At 36.7% G+C, this 22,030-nt stretch overlaps 1 protein-coding gene across 3 annotated transcripts in view; it reads right to left on the reverse strand.

Annotated features, from left to right (window-relative positions):
* Tmem117 (transmembrane protein 117) overlaps positions 1-22,030 on the reverse strand; it is a 442,366-nt gene that overhangs the window by 187,315 nt on the left and 233,021 nt on the right. For all 3 annotated transcript variants that reach the window (XM_077798672.1, XM_026401424.2, XM_026401425.2), the window contains exon 4: positions 7,390-7,489. In XM_077798672.1, coding sequence (XP_077654798.1) covers positions 7,390-7,489 — 100 coding nt within the window. The remainder of the gene's footprint in view (positions 1-7,389; positions 7,490-22,030) is intronic.

The raw sequence follows: 22,030 nt of genomic DNA on the forward strand, positions 1-22,030 counted from the left end.
TTTAATAGGTATAGAACATTATATTATGTTGGGAAAATCATAAACAATATATGGTACAAAGGGTACACCTGCCCTGGAGGAAGTCTAAACCAAATAATAGAAATAAAGGATAATGGAATTGAAAGAGACTTAAACTGAGCTGGGAATGGAAAAGAAAAAGTGAATATCTCTTGCCTCTAGTGGGAATGCCTTTCCATAAGGCATGTCCTCTGTGTCTTTTGTATTTTAATATATTCCAATTCAATACCTTTTCCTAAGTGTCTTTCATACTCTTAGTGCAACATATTCCATAAATTTTTAATAAATGAATATAAATTACATACACTACATACTATGGAATGTTTTGGTATTTTTGAGATACATTGAAGTTATAAAACACATAGCAAAATCCAGAATTTTTGCTTCCATTCTTGAATATCTCTACACTATTTAATACACTTTTTTACTCAAAATTCCTTTTTTTTAACTTTACATCATACTCTATTTATGCTTTTGTAAAATTCAGGAGTCCTAAAAATTAAAAGACTCTTGATCATCATTTGTGATGCTATCTGAACATAGGAGGTCAGACCCTCCTGTCTTATTAATTTTTTAGTGGGAATTTATTATTTCGAAGGAACATGAAACACAAAGCTAAAATATTTATAGAGACATTAAAATATTTATACATGCAAAAGCAAAATGACCACATTTAGTGCCCTCTATATTTCCTAATGAATAAAAAGGAAATGTAAAAAATAATTCCTCAAAAAAAAAATAATAATTCCTCTCTTACATGCTTTGCTTCAGTCAAATGATCAAACAAACTGGCAATGCTGTTCTGGAAATTGTAGGTGCCATTAAGTTTACTGTCCTTGGGTTTCCTCTGCACACTAGTTCATATTGATGCCCTTTCCATACCCTTTTCACTTGCTCATGCACTACATTCCCCAGAGCACAGTATTCGCCTGGTTGACCAGGTCAAGGGCAGATTCTACCTAGCCCCCTTGACCATGTCTTTGCTTTCCTATTTTACTTCATCTCCTTCCATGTCTCCCTTAAGAGCACTTCTTCTGCAAGCCATGTGCCACCAAATCCGTGATATATGTTTTTCTCCTAGGGAATCTCACATAAAACAAAAATCTTAATAGAAAGATAATAAATCACTTAATTAAATGCTTAATCTAGTTTCATTTTCACTGTATAATGAAAGGTAACACACAAATTTTCCAAACATGGGGTTAACTAATCAGGAAGATGGCTGAAGTCCTGAAGTAGCTTCAGTGAATAGGCAGGAAGAAAAAGCAAATGAGGAAAAACTCAGTTATGTTTGGCTCTCAGGTCCAGTTCCAGTCGTTAAATACCTGGTTTGTACCCTTCCATTTGTCATATCCACTTGTTCATTGAGTTTGCTCACTCTGCCCTTATAATCCATGTTTCACAGTTTAAATTATTTCCATCATAAAGTTCGGGAAAGCTATCATTGCCACTTTATTTCCAGCAATAAATCAAATTCAATTATGCTTTTTATTCTGTCATTTTGAGATCAGTGGAAGACAAATAATTAGAAAACTGGCATTGATCATAATATGAATTGTCAAGCTCAGTTCCAGACAGAATAACAAGCCAGATTTGATGTTGGTTATATTCCAAGTTGTTGTTCATTGATAAACTTAGCATTTGCAAAAGAGTCTGAAATACAGTGACATGTATATATTAGAAAAAAATTTAATTCAATAAACTATTTTTTTAATTTTGTGAGATAAAAATAACACAGATATTTTGTTCCTGTCTCCCTCCCTTCCTTTCCTCCTTCAAAACTGTGTGATAAGCATGGAACAACAGAACATTTAGCACATTTTTAAACTGTATGTATATATAATCATAAATTATTTTATTTTAAAAAATATTTAAGTTGGAAGGAATACTTTTTCTTTCAAACACCACAAAAGTTTTCCCTTCCTTGATTTTGTTCTAGATTGAAAATAAGTATTAACCAAGAAGGCGAATGAATAATTCTCAAATACACACCATACTTTAATTATTTCTGATTCTCCACTGAAATTTTATCATCCAGTCTTAAGTAGTACTCTCTGATTTCAGGGACATATCTCAACCCAGCTTCCTTCTTCCCTAGAGCTGGGATTAGGACTATGCAATGACAGCAACAATGACTATTCAAGGAAAGTATAGCAGGATCTGCAAAGGTCCAACTGTGTTTTATACTCCTACCCTTTACCTGAAAGGATTGCATCACCATTCTGGAACAATCATATTGATAATCTATTACATTCACTCAAGGCTATCACCGGTATGTGTCTTCATGGTTATGCAGATAAGTTTATCACAAACATACTTATCCTGCCTGGTTCCACATTGGGTGCTAGGAGTGCAGTTATGAATATGATTGGCATCATAACTCCCTTCAAGAAGCTTCTAGCTAAGGAAAGGTGGAGTTTTCAAAAGATAAAATATCCTTTTGAGAAAACAATAGTCCAAGATAAATATTAATTATAAAATCTCTCTGAAGAAATAGAAAATGTGTGACAAATAAGAAGGCAAAATATGTCACTTAAACATTTAGATAAATAATATAGTATTTATACATAAAATAGGTACAGTTAAAATATTTCTAAAAATTTCTTTCTTCTAAAAATGCTATACTTGCTGGAGTCTCAAAAGAAATTATTAAGAATATTTGGGGGGCTGGGACTGTAGTAGAGTGCTTGCCTAGCATGCTTAAGGCACTGTGTTTGTCCTCAGCACCACATAAAAATAAACAAATAAAATAAAGGCATTCTTTCCATCTACAATTACCAAAACAAATTTTTTAAAAAAGAATATTTAGAATTTTTCTTGTTGTAACACAACTACAAAGGCTGTCTTATTAATCCAAAGGCATTTCCACATGAAGGTATTGAATAAGCTTGTCTGGTTCTAATGAAACTCCAAGTTTCAAGGAAAAAAAAACTGTTAAAATCATACGCAATTTTATGAAAAAATTATGACAATATTTTCCTGAAACAAAGGTAAAACTGGTAAATAACTAAATTATTTTTGGTGTCTATGACATTGCTTTATGGTAGAATCTTTGCTGATAGCAGCACACATATGTTAAAACCCACATTTAATCCTGAGAATGACATGTCAAAACCAAGCACTGTTCTGTCACTGCTGGGAGTTGATATACATGGCATGTGGATTTCAGGATGAAGGATACTTCATGACTTCAGTGTTTACCATCCAAATTGTCTTCTTAAATCATGTTCCTATTTCTTCTTTGTATCCTCCTTACTTCACAAGAACCCTAAGCCGCATCACTAACATGAGTCATACTAGTTGTCAGTTTAAGAGAAAAGCAACTAGAACAGGATGTATGAGGGGCCTGGGAAAGGAGATAGCATGGTAAAAATAAAAAGGAAGTGCCTTTTCCCTCTGGTATTAAATTTGAAAGAGAAGCAAGTGCTACCATGATGGCCACGGAGTCTCCTGCCACCTTAAACCTCAGCGGAGGATGAAGACAGAATGGCAAGCTGGAGACATATGCTGTGGGACCTGCTGACCTTCCTCCAACTCCTCCATGAATGGCACAGGGCAAGGGCACACACACAGACATGGATGTGGTAATGCAAGAGGTAGCCAGTGTGGTTTTATGAGCATCTTCACATACAGAGCTACTTCTGCTCCTGCCAACATCAGAGGGTCAGTTTAGTGCTGGATCACAATGCTCCTCACTTTATGTATTCTTTGACCTTACTTGTATTAAAATCGATTTAACACAAAAATCAGTAACCCTAACCTGGCATGATATACTTCTGTCCTCTACATGGGGCTACTGAGAGCCAGCATCTGTCAGGATTTCTCAGGAAATTGGATCTACTAGAGCTTGACACTTCGTATGAGAAGGCCAAAGATACTTTACAGATTGGTTGATATAAGCCTCATCTTTGGATCAAATTATTCAGTCCCAATATTTCTTTTAAACCATGGGAAAGCTTTGAATTATTTCCAAAAGAAGTAAAATCCTCCTTTCAAAAAAAGGCACCCTTTGAGTGTTAATGTAAATAGTCACTTGCTTTTTCATGACAGGCACCTTCATCATTAATATTCATTTCATGATGAGAATTCTACACACAGATGAAGGTCAAAGTCACCTGAGACTCCTCTCATGAGGAAAATATTATTTTTAAAATGTTATCAATGCACACATATTGTATACGTATAAATATTTATGTGAAAACTTACTGCCCACTCAGTGAATAGAAGCGGGAATAGCAATGATGTGCTCTGGGAATCCTCCCTGTGTGACTGTACTTTCAAAGCAGAAGAGCTCGGTATTTCCTTTGCTATTTCTTTCCCTGTGTCTAATGGGGAAAGGTCAATGTTTCATATAACATAAGCAGAAAGCGACTCTGGATTCTGTTCCAGTTTACAGGAAGGAAAAGATGAGAGCCCTCAGAAGGCTAGATGGCCCAAGATCATACTGGGAGGTTAAACCTAGAACACAATTTTCTTGACCCTCAATTCAGTCCTAGTTTTGTGGTAAAGCAATAATCTTGGGTGTGGGGGAAAAGGTATCAGGTTTGCTAGCAGAAATAGAAAGCATTACAATAGTGAATTTAGGATGAACTATGAAGTGTGGCCAGACCTTGGAGTGAGACCAAGACAACAGGCTGAACTGTCGGGTTCTTTGTATTCCTAACCACAAGAGATAACAGACAAGCACATGGCAGGAAATTCAACCAGAAAGAATTAAAGGTCTCTGATCAAAGCTGCATTCTGTATTTTCCTCTAAAGTCTGTCCTAGCAATTAAATCCTACCTTTTCATTAAAAAGGAAAAAAAATCCTAAAAAAAAAAAAAATGGTAACCTGGAAATAGTGGCAGATCTGTATGTAGGATAAGAAACACTGTCTTGGAGGAAAGTTTGAGGACAAATTAGATCAAATCAAATTGGGTCACAAACCAATAATGATGTCAAAATGGGAAAAAAATGGTTTATGTATCAACCTTGTCATGAGCCTATAAACTCAAGTGATTTCCTAAATCCTGATAGTCTGTCATTTCTCCCTGAACTTTTATCAGAGTAGCATTTGAGTAAAGTCAGGAAGCAATGTTCCATATCATCTCAGTTCACCTCAGCATTAGTAAGTGGAGGAAAACTCCAGACACTCTGGACATAGGCCTGTGGGGTGGGATTGTAAGGTTCCCGGGGCTCCATATAAGGGTCAGGAAGCTTAGGCAGCATTAGGCCTGGATCATTGACCAGCTCTTATATGTTAGTTAGCTTTGCATCACTGTGACCAAATGTCTGGCAAGAACAACTTAGAGATGTCAGAGATTCAGTCCACACTCAACTAACTTCATAGCTCTGGGCCCAAGGTGAGTCAGAACATTATGGTGGAGGGGCATGGCAGACAAAGGCTTCTCACTCATAGAAGCCAGGAAACAGGGAGTGAGAGAGCCTGAGGAGCCAACACCTGCCTACAATTACCACCCAGTAATCTGCTGAAATTATTAATCCATCAATTGCATTAATCCATTCATTAGGTTACAGTTCTCGTAATCTAATTGTTTCACATCTTGCATTCACACAGGAGTTTTAGGGGGACACCTCATATCCAAACCATACTACCTTGCCATCACTGCAAAGGACCAGGACCAGCCAAAAATGTGAACAACAGCAATAAAACACTTTATATATATCTTACACCTCAGCATTTTAAGTCCTGTCACAAGGCCATACATTTATTCTTTATGTAAAACATGTAATACAGGTAAGAACTATTAAACCCATTTGAGGAATGTGCAAAATGGACCTCTGAAGATTGCATAGCATTTATGGATGATCAAACCATAGGTGGCAAAACCAGAGAATTTTAATTTTTGAACTCTTGATCTAGTTTTTTGGTTTTAGGTTTTTTTTTTTTTAATTTTAAACAAATTCACCATACAGTCAAAAGTACAATCATAATTAATGCAGAAAATTTTCAAAAGACATTACTCCAAATTTCAAGGATATTATAATTTCCAGAGTTTATGTAACTTCTTCTAAACAACTTTTCCCAACAGAAATGGAAATTTTCATATGAGGCAGCCTGGTCTCAATGTCCAGCCTCTTCCAGTTGCAATTTCTAGTGATTAAAAATAAATCATTTCTGTTCTATTAGCATTCAATCAGCAGGATAAGGGAAGGCTCAAAAGCAGACCATAAAAACTCTTTTGTGGTTATAGCCATGTGTCAATTAACCATGGGACTATGTTTTCAGAAATGTGTCTTTAGTTGATTTTGTTGTTATTTGAACACCACAGAGTGCACGTCACAAACTTAGATGGTAGGGCCAACTATAAACTTAGGCTATGTGGTATGTACCATCATATATGCAGCCATAGTTAGCCAAAACATCATCATGCAGCCCATGATTGCACCTGACACTTCTCTTGGATAATCACTGGGCACAGATAAGCTAGACTGTATTTCCGTTCCCTGAGAAACATCTGTTCTAGGTAAAAAGCAAAGTTATCAAGAGAAATGGCAGGGCCTCTGTTGTGAAGATCTACCTATGAACTCTGGGATGCATCTGTAGGGTCATGTCCACACCAAATCTTACTGGGGTCAGACATATCTTTCTTTTAGTAGTTCTCATTTTCAAGTGAATGGACTGACAAAGATAAACAACTGCATTTATGAAAGGTGTTGATACAGTGTTGTGTCTGCATGGGGTTATACTTTTGGCACTCTGTGATTCTCTCATAAATTTATAGAACCTAGAGCCTTTTAGCAATATACTGTCTTCAAGTTTGATTAACACAATGGTTAAGAACAGAATTTACTGTGTTAACAACTGAACTTAGCATGAAATATGGATTGGCCTATTTGTTGTAGCCTTAAAATTAATAAAGAGTAAAAATGCACACAAAAAAATATTGAAACAAAATTCTCAGAACTCTTAGTTACAATAAGTTAGTAGGTTCAAAGAGGAAAATAAATATAGAGATCTATTTTTTTGAGTCCTTAAAAAATATTTCATATGGTCTTGAGACAGGCCAGACCATAATTCTTACCTGAAAATTATACAAAAAAAAAGTCTTCACAATACAATTTAGAATTTTGCAAGAAAGAATTTTCCTTTAATTTTAGGAACACCTATATGTTTGTATGTTCAAATATAGTGTGTGTGTGTGTGTGTGTGTGTGTCCTTGTGGAAAGCCATCATTAATATTCAAATCGCACTAATTTTTTTTCTAGGTCCACAGATATTTCATATAATCTCTGGACTTATCTATACTCATAAGTTTGTTCTACTCAAAAAAGAAATAATTGTTCAAACCATCAAAAACAGTGTCTTTCCAATATTAGGAACACATCTTCTGTCTTAGTTAGAAATGGGAGAAGTTAAAATTGTCTTACCATCCAAGCTGTGACAAAGTCCCCCATCCAGGTCCCTACAGCAGCTAATTTCATGAAACTTTCATTGCGGATGCCCATATAGTCTGTAATGATATATGCTCTGTGGAAACAAACACACAAAACATTGCCCGGACTCAGAGAGCCATCTAGTCAAAGCTTTTTAGTTCAGCAACACACAAAGGGACATTCCCTTGGGTCTCAACAAGCTACCTTGCTTTGGTCTCACCACATATGCTTATATATTTGAAAGGCTGGGAAGAGCTCTGAAGGTGTCTGGGTCAGCTTCAATTAGATTTGAAGGCTGATTGTGGCTCTAGCAATTATCATGTGCATTTCACATTTGAACTGCAAGACTAGCAACAGCTTTTGAAAAAAGCAAACAGAAATACTCAGCAAAGGCATCATTTCAGGCTCACTCAAGTCTGAGCAGAGCAGAAACAATTCCTGAATTAGATAGCTTGAAAGGGGAGAAGAGAGCTAAGTTAGCTGCAGTTGTGTCAATTCAAAAACTACTAAAAAGGTGCTAGGTTAGGCTTTTATACTTATTAGAATATTGAATTTTATCACTTTATTTTTGTATATTTAATTCATGTTTGCTTGAGATAACACCAATTCATATTCTTCACTACTCAGAGACAGATTTAAGGAAACAACAGATCATTAAATACCATCATTAATAAGACCGCAGTGTCATTTAGTAAGCATTTTCTTTTTCAATTTTCTCATATACTAATTTTTACTAATTAAGTGTTATTTTCCCACTTTGTGATTTCTTAGAGAAAACTGGGAATCCAGAGTTCACTTAATTGGTCCAATCAATAATACATAACTAATGAATAGTTGCTAGGATCAATTTTCTCTTCCTTCCTTTTTTTTAAAAAACTCAGTTACTGAGTTTGTTTTTTACCTTTCTCAACTCAGATTGATTTTTACTTTAAATTGTGTTCCTTTTGTTATAAATTATAGTTATACAATTTTCAGTATTAAATTTGATTATTCTTAGATTAATTTTATAATAGATAATGATATGCTCCTTTTTTCCTATTGAAATTGTGAAAATGCAAGTTTTTCAAGTTAACAAGAGGTAAATTATTTCTAATTCAGTTGTGTCCCCTCCAACACAGAGTTTTTCAGGTTCTTTCATTACCTATATAACAAATATTCTGGATAATGGTTCAGAATAATATCAAGATTTGAGAAAAATTTCCATATAAGGAAGCAATATTAAATTTTATTTAAATGCATGTAATTTAAATTACTACCAAAATAGTAACCAGAATGTTTCACTTAATAACAAAGGTAAACTTATAAACTCTTAAAGCAATTCTTTTTCCATAAGTTTCATTCACCTACCTTGGAAGGTCTATATAAATGTGTTATGGTCACAACCACAAATTTGGGGTCTCCAATTCCATGGATCTCCATAATAGCAAAAAAATGTATAACTACCATAAATTGCATGCTTACACTGTGCCCTTTAAAAACAGTAACTCCATCAATTTTGATGTAAGTACAGTAAAAGGTACTTATATCAAAGTACCTTTACCTATTACAATTTCACATAAATGAAATTGAAGTTTAGATAATCTTTGCAATTTTGCTCATGGTAAGCATGACAGGACTGGAATTAAAACTTGATTGACTCTCAAATATAGGCACTTAACCAGTATTACAAGTATTAGTGAAGATGTAAAAACACACAGAATATATATTCCCCCCAAACCCTTGCACTGGATATTTTAGTCAACAATCAAGACAAAATTCCCTTGAAAATAAGTTATAAGAGGAAATAACAGTAGCCTGCAGAAGCTTCAGCTCTTCAGAGTTACCATCATGTCTTGGACTCATTTTAGGTTCCAAGTTAAGTAGCTGCTTCTAGTTGGAACCCCCTAGTTAACTAGGACATCTTGGTATTAGTCCGTTCAGTACCATGATCACAAAACCCCTCTGAGGAGTGACTTCAATGTACTATAGAATATTGGCACTGGTAACTGTCCAGCTCTTTCAGTTTCACCTATTTTGAAGAACTTTCTCAATGTCACTTTTCTATCTGTCTGCTTTGTCAATGAATTCTAGAACCATTAGGATCCAATGAAAATGTTATTGTACATTCCTTGTGGTTGTATCAATATGTATAAGGGAAAGCATCATTCTTTTATTTCAATATCTAAAAATATGGATGGGCTGGATATGTTTGCAAAAGATCGATGATCTAGCCAAGGACAACAAAAAGAATCTAAATAAAATACAAAAATTACCCACCCAAAATTCTAAAAGGCACCCAAGATTTGATAAAGCAATGAGGACTAGAAATAACATGACACTAGATTGAAGAGAATTATGGAAAAAGTTAGAATCATGGGAAGGCTAGCTATAGTTTTGATAGACACACTTGCTAATTCTACATGCTTGGCAAGAGGTTAACAATCTGAGCTTCACCTGGGCAGAGGATAGTCTCATGATCTGGATAAACAATATTGGTAACTTAAGAAAACAATATTATAGAAAGAAAGGAGGACCCAGAGGAGAAGATGACCTACAGTTGGTTTGCCTTTCAAGACATTTGCCATATTCTGAATTTGGGGGAGGAGACTATTAGACTAAAAAAGCACTATGGAAACTGGGAACAGTGGTGCTCACCTGTAATCACAGCAATTGGAAGGCTGAGGCAGGAGAATCCCAAGTTCGAAGCCAACCTTGACAACTTGGTGAGACTCAGTCTCCAAATAACAAAACAAAACAAAAAGGGGCTAGGGATATAGCTCAGCGATAGAGAACACCGGGGTTCAATTCCCAGTTCAGCAAAATAAAAAATAAAAATAAAGTATGTGGAGGTTCAGCAACTTCACTGTGCTGAGGAGACTTTTATAGCTCAAAACTTTCCAAGAGTGTGATCCAAGAGAATAAGGGTTGTGGAGGGCTAGAAGAAAGCACAGAGGGACATACCCTTGATAAAAGCACAAATCAGTCCTTTCCCAGTCCATTCTATGACAGATTATAGTGTCAGCTTCTGCTCTTTTCCCCCAACAGAGGAACGAGTGAGCTTTTTCTAGAAAAATAAAATATATTCTAGATCTGATATAAATTTTTATACAGGACATCTGTCAGCCATTCAAAAATTACTATGAGGTCAAGAAATAGGACCATATCACAAGAGGAAAAAAATCTAAAGCAAGATAATCAGTTTCAGGAAGACGGGCTATTTTGTTCAAGGATGAATCCCCAGTGCCTAGAGCACTGCTTGCATATACTAAGTGATCAGCAAGCATTTGTTAAACTTCTAAATTAATGGAGTGACCAAATTATTCATATTTATTTCCACATGACATGAGTAGACCTATGTACATTAAACCCTAAGAATATAAATAAAATGGGATTGAATCACAATGAAACTTTCCCATATAAAAAGACCTTAAAAAGTTTTAAATTGTTTGATGGGTTGTTCACTTTACTTCCCCAAAGACGTTTGTAGCTCTTTGCTGTCCTATGTTCACCTAGGATGACAGGACAACACAAATCAATTATTCTTTCCTCTGGCTGTGAGCACATGATAAGTTCTAGTCGCTATAACAATGCAGATGAGATAGCATGGATAATTTATGAAATAACTAATGTACTGAAAAGTGAACAGTGCTATATGAAGACTAGTAGTTATTCTTTGCTGCTTCAGATAAATATGAGGATGAGTTATTAATATGCAAACTTGTCATAAAAATTTTCAACTACTATTTCATTGATTTGCATGTCCATTAACATTTAACAATAATTCCCAGTTGGATTGTAAAGGACAGTGTATGTATATTTTTTATCAGCCAGTTTGAATATCACATGAACTTTAAGAAAGTGAAGTTGTATAGCTGCACATACACATGGGTTTGGGGAAGTGATTCAGGATTAAATATTTGCTAGGAGGCACTGTTAAAACTTCAGTTTTGTTCGTCACTTCAGTTGAATATTTCAACTATTCGTATGTCTTTTGGTTGTTTTTATTTGTACTTTAACTATTATTTCTACTATGCATAGATTTAGAAAATAATGCAGATCTACCAGCCTTTCAGGTAAATATCAGTCATTAATACAGTCTTTAAAGATGCTAAATAAATTTCTTCATAGGCTAAAACTTCAGTTTTTATTCTTCCTTAAGACTTCAAACTTAACTGTCAAGTCCATAACAAATGTGTGGAAACTGCAATATATAGGATCTGGAAAAGGTTAATAATCATCGGAACAACTCAACAACATGAGCAAGTAACTTTCACCCCTATTGAGACCTATGTGCTAAATGACTAAACAGACTCTAACATGAACTAAATAATAAAACTATAATATTATGAATTGGTCTTATGGGTGAGAGTCTTGATCATTAACAATAAAAGTTTCATTTCACTTCAGTCTATTACTCATACCTAAGTGGATGTAGTCAATGCCAGGTGATTTAGGGGTTGAATCTCTGAAAGTTTAACAGGAGGCAGTAAACATAGATCACCAAACCAATATGGATTCATGCTTCACTGAAGATCCATCTGTGGCCAGCTGGATTCATAATGTCACAGCTGTCTCTCCCAGTCATGTTTGGGCAGCATAAACAAGATTGGGGGCTTCATATACAAGTAAATCATGGGTAAGGAGTTGACGTACGTGAGAAAAGTCTTGCATTGAACACAGTGAAACTTACACAAAAACTCGTAAGTATTCTTAACACATGGAGGTAAAAAAAATTTTCACTACAAAATGTCAATGATTGTTGGGGACCACATTTTATCCCCTGTGAACTGAGGAACAAAATCTACAGCAAGATAAAAGGAGTCCAGAAGCAGGGAGAAAATTCAAACAGACTGACTCTTGTAAAGAAGGTAAGAAGAAACAAGAGAGACCAAGGGTGATGTGGGAGTCTAATTCCAATGTCTGCCTGAGACCTGCAATCCCACATCTTGAATTCCAAGGGGCACACCTGTTACTACAAGTAATCACCACCTTTGAACCCCAACTTTGTCCTTCAGCTGACTTGAGTGATTTTCTATTAGTACCAATGAAAAGTGTTAACTATTTACCATGGAAAAGATATTACAATCTATAAATGTGGTATTGAATATGTTGTTCAATTTTAATAATACTTTTATCCCTTTTGAGAGGAATATCACTAAATTGAATGCAAGAAAAGAGTCACTAGTGTAGTTTAAAGACTGAGTCTGGTTTTCATTATTCCCCACAAGAACAAGGATAAATATATATGTGTCCGTCCTTTATGGCACTGCCCAAGGCAATAGTGAGGCTTGTATTTACCTTAACAGATTCTATATGTGTGCTTAAGTTTGGAATAGTGCGCTCTTCCTCAATTGAAAATGCTTCTATATGCTCTAAATGAGAAAAATCTATTAGAATGTGTCTCCATTTTGAAATATGTGGGGCAAACTAGGAGCGTATGTCAAATGAGTGACAGTAAGTGAAGTATCTGTGCCTTGAATAGATAAAAAGCTAGATCAAGAGTTCAGATCTCTCAGCTAGCTAATGCAAATGGAGCTTGATTTTGAAATAAAAAGTGTTGAAAAAAGACAAAGACAGATAATGTGTAGCTTGGAGAGAGTGAAGGCTACATTTCTGACAGATCAAACATTTTTATAAGTCTCATACAAAGTGTCAGAAGAAGGTAAGAGAAGATCAGAATAATCAGACATCATATAGCATTGTGGAATACACTGAAGACAGCAGTATAGGAAATTGGGAGAGGATTCATAGTAGTGAGTCTGACAACGACATAAGAGTGACCTAGGATAGAAATGCAGGACTTTGAAGCATCTTCTCTTACGGTGCTCAACTCTCCCTGAACTTGGTCCTTCCATGTAAGGACTCCAAAGCCTGCGGGACATCTTTTTAGTCAGATAATGCCTTATTATTATCAAATGCCTTCAAATTAGGAGAGATGGTTCTTATTGCTCTATAAATTTGTTCTGCAACATTACTAATTATATAGCTTCGTTTGAGTTAACAGTAAAGAATTTCATGCTCTGCTTTTGCATGTGTACTTCACAAGCTTCACCACACCAGCTCACAGTTTAAAAAAAAAAAAAAAAAAAAAGACAGAGTGAAAGCTGCATTACCACTTACCCTGTGAACATTTCAGATCCATGAAGTTCCTCCCAAATAATTCAGTCAGTTTTCTGAGAATAATTTTTTATGCCATTGGAGCTAGTACTTTTAGCTCCCACAGAATTAGTTGTCTCTTTTACCACTTACTGTAATAAAGTCCTGTTGGTACTGAGGCCAAATGTGGTTCCAAAGATTCTCTTTCCTACAGATCTCTAACTAAGACCCTCCTCATGTTGTCAATATGTGTGCCAAGACCCATCTAGGCCAACAGCAATGAAGACAAAATTCTGCTACTGCAACCAGTGCCACCCTTGTAAATTTTAAGATCAGCGTCAGTACACCACATTACTTCACCTGCCTGTGCCACAATAACCCAATATCAAAAGTTCTGATGTACTGCAGTCTCAAATTCCTACAAAGACTATGGACAAATGCCTCTTTTGACTTTTACTTTTTCTTGTACAATAAATAGCTTCTTACTTTCACTTTCAGGTGTGAGTCAATGGAGTAGGTGTAAAATAGATTCTGTTTTATTTATAATAATATCTTTCTTTCAGTACCTGCTCATTGTCTTCAAACCGGATATCCTTGCTTCAACCCTCTCTCAGATTTAATTCCCCAGGAGATTCTTTGATGCCACATGTAAACATCACTCTAAAGGCACTTTCACATGTCAACTTGGTCAAGTGAGAAATTATGTTTCCCTCCTCTAGACTCTACCAAAATGACAGTACAGGAATAAAACGTAAATAAAAGAATAAACCTGCAGAGTAGGCAAAGGCATGACAGATGATGGGAAATTTTAATAAAATGTTAGAAAGCTGATTGAGGAATGGTTAAGGGAATGGTTTCAGCTTCTCTGTTGTGGTAACTCTTTCTGGGGTATGTATTAAAAAAAAAAAAAAAAAGCTGAATTTTGCCTCTGGACCTCAACAGTGCTCAGGGACTGGAGGCTTGGTATTTCTGAAGGGTGAAGGAGAGAAAGGATGGACCTTCTCAGAAGGATCAGTAGAAATGTTACGTGGTGAGTTATTAGGCCACCAGGAGCCCTGCTCTAGCCAATGAAAGAAGAACGACTTTCATCCCGCCTAGTTTCTAAGATTGGTTTATCTATCTCTACAGATCCATATATACATGTATATATAGTTGTATATATATATATCTCCACGTGTATAGATCTTACAGGGATAGATAGCCAGATGGATCTGTAAGAGTTCCACTATCCACTATGCTGTTTGTCTGGGTTGAAATTTGTGGGGAGCCATCCGTGCACTGTGCATGCACTGAATCCACCACATAGAAGCCATTGGGTAGGAAAGTCTGGTGCTGGGAACTCCCAGTAGCATCCCTGCTGGTTTGAGAATGCTGGGTTCATGTGACTTCCTACCTCGCTCCAACAGAGGTTCTGCACAGCACAGGAGATGGGGTGACCCGTTAAGAACCCAACAGCCTGCTGACCCCTACCCCTATCCTGTTTTGTCGTGAAGAAGTTCTTATAGATCCCTTTTAATCTGTACTGCTATAAATAAAGCAAGCGCAGGCTCCTTTCATTGTTAGAAGCTGCACCCCTCTGGTCGGCTTTGCTGTTGCTGCCCCCGCTCTGAATACATATTTCTGGTCTCTGGTGTTTACTTTATGGTACTATTTTCCTCGATTTTATTTTGCAGCTAACCCATCCCTCCAGCAGGAACCCTTTCCTTTGCTCACACGGGAGGTGAGTGAGAGAAAACAGAAATTCATCTCAAAGAAAAACTTATAAGCTTTCCCCAAAGGCATATTAACAACTGAGAGTCCCCCAGTGAAATAGCCAAATCCCCACAATCACAACCTCTGTCCCTCACCCATCAACAAGCCTGTCCATGCACTGAACTTTCCAACCATCTTTTGTTGCTCACAATGAAATATGAGCAGACTTCAGACATTTCCATATATTTGAGGAAAAAATTCAGAAGGGGCAGAAAAAGCTCAAAACTAAGCGAAACCAAGGAACTTAGAGGAAAAAGTAGTATAGAAAGCAAAGAAAAATTGTGAGGACAGAATAAAGATATTTTTTAGTTCGGTAAAAGCAAAATTCAGTTATATATTGTCTACAAAAAGTAATCTAAAACTAAGGCTACCTAAAGGTGAAAAGTAAAATATTAAAGACAATATACAAACAATAACAAAAAGAAACTGATGTAGTTTTATGAATATTAATATTCAAAGGCAAATAATATCATGGATGAATAGGAGCCATCCTAAAACTAAATGTTTCAACTCATCAGGAAGATAGAATATGTCCTCAAGATATGTAAATTAAAATAAATCATCAAAAATTATAAGGAAAATTCACATTAAAAATGTGAGATATCAATGAAATTCTCTCAGTAGCCAATGGAACAAGAAGTCAAAGGTGTGGGTGTTGGGGCATAAAGGATTTGAATAAGAGGATTAACAAACTACCTAATGAATAAAGAGTAATTCACGAACACATTTGGTCCTATGAAAATGTGTAAAATTGATCATTCCCTGACAAGACTGAACAAAATATAAGTAGGTACAATTAATCCATGTGAAAATGTAAAAGTGGTATTACTAAAGATACTGCAGAAATTAAACAAGCTAAGTATGCATATTAAGAAATTTTATGCCAATAAAAACGAAAATTTAGATGAAACTGACAAATTTATAGAGACAATAGAATTTACCATAATGTACACAAGAATAAAAAAGAACCAAAAATAGATCCGCAATTATTCACATAACTTAATCTGTAATCAGAAACTTTCCCATTAGAAAAACCGAGGCCCAGATGTGCACATAGGCACCAAAAGAAATATGCAGGAATGTTTATGGCATCATTATTTATAACAGTATGAAACTGGAAACAATTCAAATGTCTATCAACAGAAGAATGGATAAATATATTATGGCATAGTCATACAATGGAGATGATTTAACAATAAAAATGAACAAATTATTGTTAGACAAAGCCTAGACAGATCTCAGAAACCATTGTACAAAAGAAACCCAACAAAAGAAAAGAGAACATATTGTATAATTACAAATATATAAAGCTCAGAAACAGACAGAACTAAGTAATGTTGGAGACCATATTACAAATGGTAAATCTATGCAGCAAAGCAAGAAAGTGAAAAACCAAAAAATAAGTCAGTGGTAGCTTTGGAGGGAGAGGTTTATTATTAGAAAATTCAGCCAGAAGCTTTCCAAATACTAGAAATTTTTCATTTACCATGAATGGTGACAATATGGTAGTCACTCAATAACATTTTATAATAATTCACTTTGCTATAATTAAGCTGCACATATGCATTGCATGTATTTTAATGTAGGTATATTATTTCTACTTCCAAATTTTTTTCAAAAAAAGTAAGCAATCTATTAGCATAGTAGAAGCTCCAGAAATAGTAGCTATTCTTATCATTTTGTGGTAGAAACACTGAGGCAATAAAAGATCAACATAGCTTTTTAGAAGAAAATTATTTTGATGTTGAATTGGAGGTTGCTATAAAGGGAGGTGTAGGAACGACAGAAGATTCCAGAAGTCTGCTTCAGCCTCTGCTTATTGGAGCAGTGCAATCAGTGACATATCTTAGCTAGAACAAGGACAAAGGTAAAGGAATAATAAAATATGAAGATTAAAAATAATGATTTAGTAAAGAGAATTAGGTGCCTACAATGTAATTCAGCCCCTACTTTAAAGCCTATAGACAATTCAAATTTAGAAATTAGATCATTTGAGCTTCTTCCATAAGGTACAGCATTTTAAACATCTTTCTGCTTTTTCACTGATCATGCTTCTTGGTGTCCTTAATAGACAAGTGATAATATAGTTGCATTCCAGGGCTACCATTTTTATGTACACTAGTGCCTGATAAGGTAGAAATGAAGTCAAGTGTCACTTGAAAACCCCATAAAAATTTATATCTACTTTATATATCTCAAAGGGTAAAGTAGGAAGTCACCTCGAGGCAAATTCCCTCAGTTTCACAAAGAATCTTCAAGTAACTTTTCAGTAGCTCTCTGGGTTAAGGTAAGAGTCACCAGGGAAGGGGAGTGAGAAAGGGTGTAATACACTTCCATAAATCTAGCATAGCTCTCTAAGACACTTGTAAAGCTGATCAGCAGGGAGGAAGCATGTAGATCTGCTTCCCAAATGGGAAGCATGGAGACTTGCTGAGGAGGACCCAGTGGTAAGGAAGAATGATGAGACCTCTCCAAACAAAGCCTGGAGAGTGCTGGGCAGGCCTAGCCCTTGGTCCATTTACCAAGGGGAATGGGTGGAAGAGCTGTTTTCAGCACCTGGCGTGATGAGTGGAAGCTCTTCTGAACTCAGCCATGGCGGGGTTTAGAGACTCCATTGTGGCCTATGCAGGTTTTGGACTAGGGAAGGAACTATTGCTTGGTGGACAGAAGTCCTTACAACAATGCAGTTGTAGCTATGACAGCAACACCATATAGCAGTCCTGAAAAGACACATGTAAAGAACAATCAGATGGCATCGATTTTTCTTTACCTGCTGTTTGAAAAACATAGACTCAATGACTCTATATTGAACTAGGTCAAGGCATCAAGTTTAAGGTTGATTGGGGAAGTAAAACTTCAAAAGGATATTGTACTCCTTGGTAGAGAATACAGGTAGAACTAATTAGAAAGGTTAAAATATATCAAGCCCAAATTTGTATCTTGATTTTGTGAAGCTTTATATATATCACCAACATATGATGCCAGAGATTTCTGCACAGTCAGCCTAAATCTGCTTGGCATACATATAATCCCCCATAAATACTGACAGTATAGGTTTCTGTAGCAATTAAAGGTCTGTCTGGGGATTTCGCTTTAAGAAATGCAGGTTTAAGGAGCTTCAGAACATACCCTGCCCTGAAAGACTAGCCACTTAGGCTGCCTCCCAGCCTTCCTGCAACTTGACATTAAGGCCACTGCTTATCCCTGAAGGAGGGAGCCAGATAGTTATTCATTCTTTCAACTATATTGATTGAACATCTCCTATATGCTGGAAACTGTGCTAGATGCTGGGAATACCAAGATGAATAAGCCATGGTCATTACCATTTAGCAAATGAAAAAAAGAATTGCAAACAAACCAGCAAGCCCTGGTGGAAAATGCTATGCATGAGAAGAGAAGCAAGGATGAAAGGTGCCTAATTCTTCCAGTGTGAGGGGGAGGAGCAGGGAGAAGAGAAGGACTCACAGAGGGGGGAAAAGCATTTGAAGTACAAGGAAATAGTTCTCCAAAGGAAAAGAAGACGTAAAGCAGGAGGGCATGCTACAGGGAGCAGCAAGGGCAGCTCTAGGCTGCTTCTGGAACGCCCAGGGAGACAGGCAGGTGACTCAGGAGGCAGAGGCTCTGCCTTAAGGAAGCTTGCTTTTTAAAACTTCATAGAAATGGGAACATTAGAAGGACAAGCCCCACTCTCCTACCACAGCATCTACCTGGATGTTTTCTATTTCATATCTGTAAGATGCTTTTCATTAAGGAAACTGTCAGTAAGGGGGTCTCCAGAGAAACAGAACTAGCAGGTGACGGTGGATGGCTAGGTGATAGGGACACAGAGTGTGAGATGAAGCCACAACACCTACTTGAAGATAAAGCGATTTGTTTTAAGGAATTGGCTAATACAATTTTGGGGCTGACCAGTCCACAGCCTGTAAGGCAGGACAGTAAGCTGGCATTTCTCAGGCAGGAGCAAACCTTGTAGTTTTCAGTTAAGTTTTCTTCTTTCTCTGGGAAACCATTTTTTTTTTTTTTTTGCACCAAAATCTGCCAAATCACTGGGTGAGGCCAATTCACATGATAAGAGTAGGCTCCTTTCCTTAAAGTCATCTGATTATAAATGTCATTCATTTCTACAAAACATCTTCACAGCAAAATTGAAATGAGTGTTTAATTAATAACTGGGTACCCCAGCCTAGCCAAGTTGAATCCTAACTAACTACCAGAGAAGCCATGTTAACAAATTTACATTTCGATCTATTTGTTTTACATCTGAAACTATAAATCCCTTTGACATCTGAAAAAAAATTTAAAATCCCTGCAATCCCAAATTTAAAATTTATCAGAAGTTCTGTAACATCACCTCCACTTTCCCCAACACATACACTCACACACACACACACACACACACACACACACACACAATGGTACCCCCTCAAGTAGAAATAGTGCTTCTCATCAATACTAGGTCATTGAGAAGTCAGCATACACGTAGTCATCCCTTAATATTTTATAATTCAAACTATGATATTTTATAATACTTCTGAAATTTTAAGTCAATTCCCATTATTTCATACCTGTGCTGACAGCAGTAATGAGTTTTGTTTCATTTCAACACACAATTATGTGGCTCCTTTTTTTCTTCCAGCTCCTTTCTGAAGTCCTTACTTACACCAGAATTATCAGTGCTGTTGAGCATGTAAGTCCTGCCCACATCTGAATGGGTACATGTGAACAGGTAAATTGTTCACATTCAGGTCCCATCTAAAAGCATTCCTTTGAAATCCAAAGGTATTCACTGTTGAAATCCAAAGGTATTTCTGTTGAATGCAGAGGTCATGTTTAGGTTAGGTATTTTTATCAAATGACCTATTTTTTTCTATTAAAAATAGACCATCCCCTTTAACAGAATCATATTCTGCAACCAGCACACTGAACTCAGCGGTCATCAGCCTGTGAGAAATGCTGTAGAAAGTTCAATAACACAAAAATCACCAACAGGCAGAACCTGGAAGATCAGAAGCCAGTCTGGAATCTTGATAGTTTTAGGGCATTAAATAAATATAGGCAGAAGTACCTAGCCCAATGCTTGAGACTGTAAGCTTTCAGTGAATACCAATTAAATCAAAAGAGAAAGGGAGGGAAATTCCACTTTCTGGCATTAGATGGGAGGAAGAAATAGAAGTGGATATCAAACCAAATGGAGCATGTGTCTATTAATGGTCAATTTATTGATAGAATAACACATATGTATTGCAGATTGTAGGTTCACTCATACTCAAAAATATACTTTTAATCATCTTCATAAAGTCCTTAATTGAGGTGATTCATTACATGTAAGCAGGAGGCCTCAAGGATAGGAGAAGGGAACAGGGGACACATTGCTGGAACTTTTAATTATGGCTGCCGGTCATGTGTCCATGTGTCCCAACCCTCAAAAGGAAGAGGGGTTCCTGAGCAATCAGAGTGCAAACTGGGATCCCTCATCTAGGGGTTAGCAGGTAATTAAGGCCAAATTAGAGGTGCTCTGCCAACTGAAAAATCAAATTACCAAATCCAGAGAGATGGTTTAATAATAATGTGGACACCAGGATGCAAAATCAGAAACTTTTCATAGGTAGGCACCAGGGAAGCCAGCAGCAACTCCTGGGCTGACAGGAAGGCCCTCTGTTTCACACACAGTTAGCTTTTCATCCTCTCCTGGATCTGTGAGATAGGAGCTCTTCAAATGGGCAGAACAGGCCGAAGGGTTGCCTCTAGATAAATCTTTGTGTCTGAGCCTGGTGAACCATGTCTGATTATTGTAGTCAAGCAGTGAGTGTACTCGGCAAGGAAAAACAGGTAAACAGCAACTTGTATTTCACATGGCATTGATGACATTTCCAGTAACCTTAGTTTGCCTTACAATCTACATTGAGAATCAAACCCGAAAACAGAAGACAACAAACAGAAAACTATAATTTTGACTAATTTGAGATATTTGTTGTCAGCTCAACTGAATTGTCCCTTTTTTTCCTAGTTCTTTACTCTTTCCAATATAACCTTCCCTGTTTTGAGCACACACCTTCATTCATACCAGACAACAGTCCAGGAACCATTTCAGGCCCCATTTCCCACACTCTGCCCTGGGTTTTCTCCCTCGGCAAGTCTTCCAGACGCCAGTCTGTTCACTTCAAGCTGCTTCCTTAAATGCCTACCTGGATTTTCACTGCCACTTCCCCAAGACACCATTTCCAGATACCTCAGTTCCCTTCACTGCCACACAAGGAGAACATGCCCAACTCACCCCTCACTCCTGCCGAGGCCCTCTTCATTGTCAGTCCTGGTTATATGTAAGAGCTACCTGGTTACATTTTGAAGAGACATTGTGGTCTAGGCCACCCCCAAAAGGTCTCACTTAACTAAGCTGGTGTTGGGAGCAGAAAAAAATTAGTACATTTATAAACCTTCTGGTGATGTTAACACACAGCCAGACTTAATCACTAGTGTGGCTAAAGCTCCCATGTGCTGCATGGGTGAAATGGAAGGTAATTGGTGGCCAGAGTCACCACACAGACCCAAGGTCTCATATGTCACATAAAAGACCATTGGAAAGTAGAATGTGCTACAAGAATCATAAGCACTGTCAAGAATCATAAGCACCATAATAATTATAAGCACTGAAATGACACAAGTAAGTACATTTGGATAGATTAGGAATGATCAAAGCTAGCACCCATGAAAAGAAACTATGTACAGCCTCTTGTCTTCCAACAAGGGTCCTTATTTATTCATGAGACAGGGTGTTCACCAGATTAGCAGTCATTCTTTTTCAGAAAAA

The sequence above is a fragment of the Urocitellus parryii genome, chromosome 5, assembly GCF_045843805.1.
Source record: "Urocitellus parryii isolate mUroPar1 chromosome 5, mUroPar1.hap1, whole genome shotgun sequence".
NCBI classification, from domain to species: domain Eukaryota; kingdom Metazoa; phylum Chordata; class Mammalia; order Rodentia; family Sciuridae; genus Urocitellus; species Urocitellus parryii.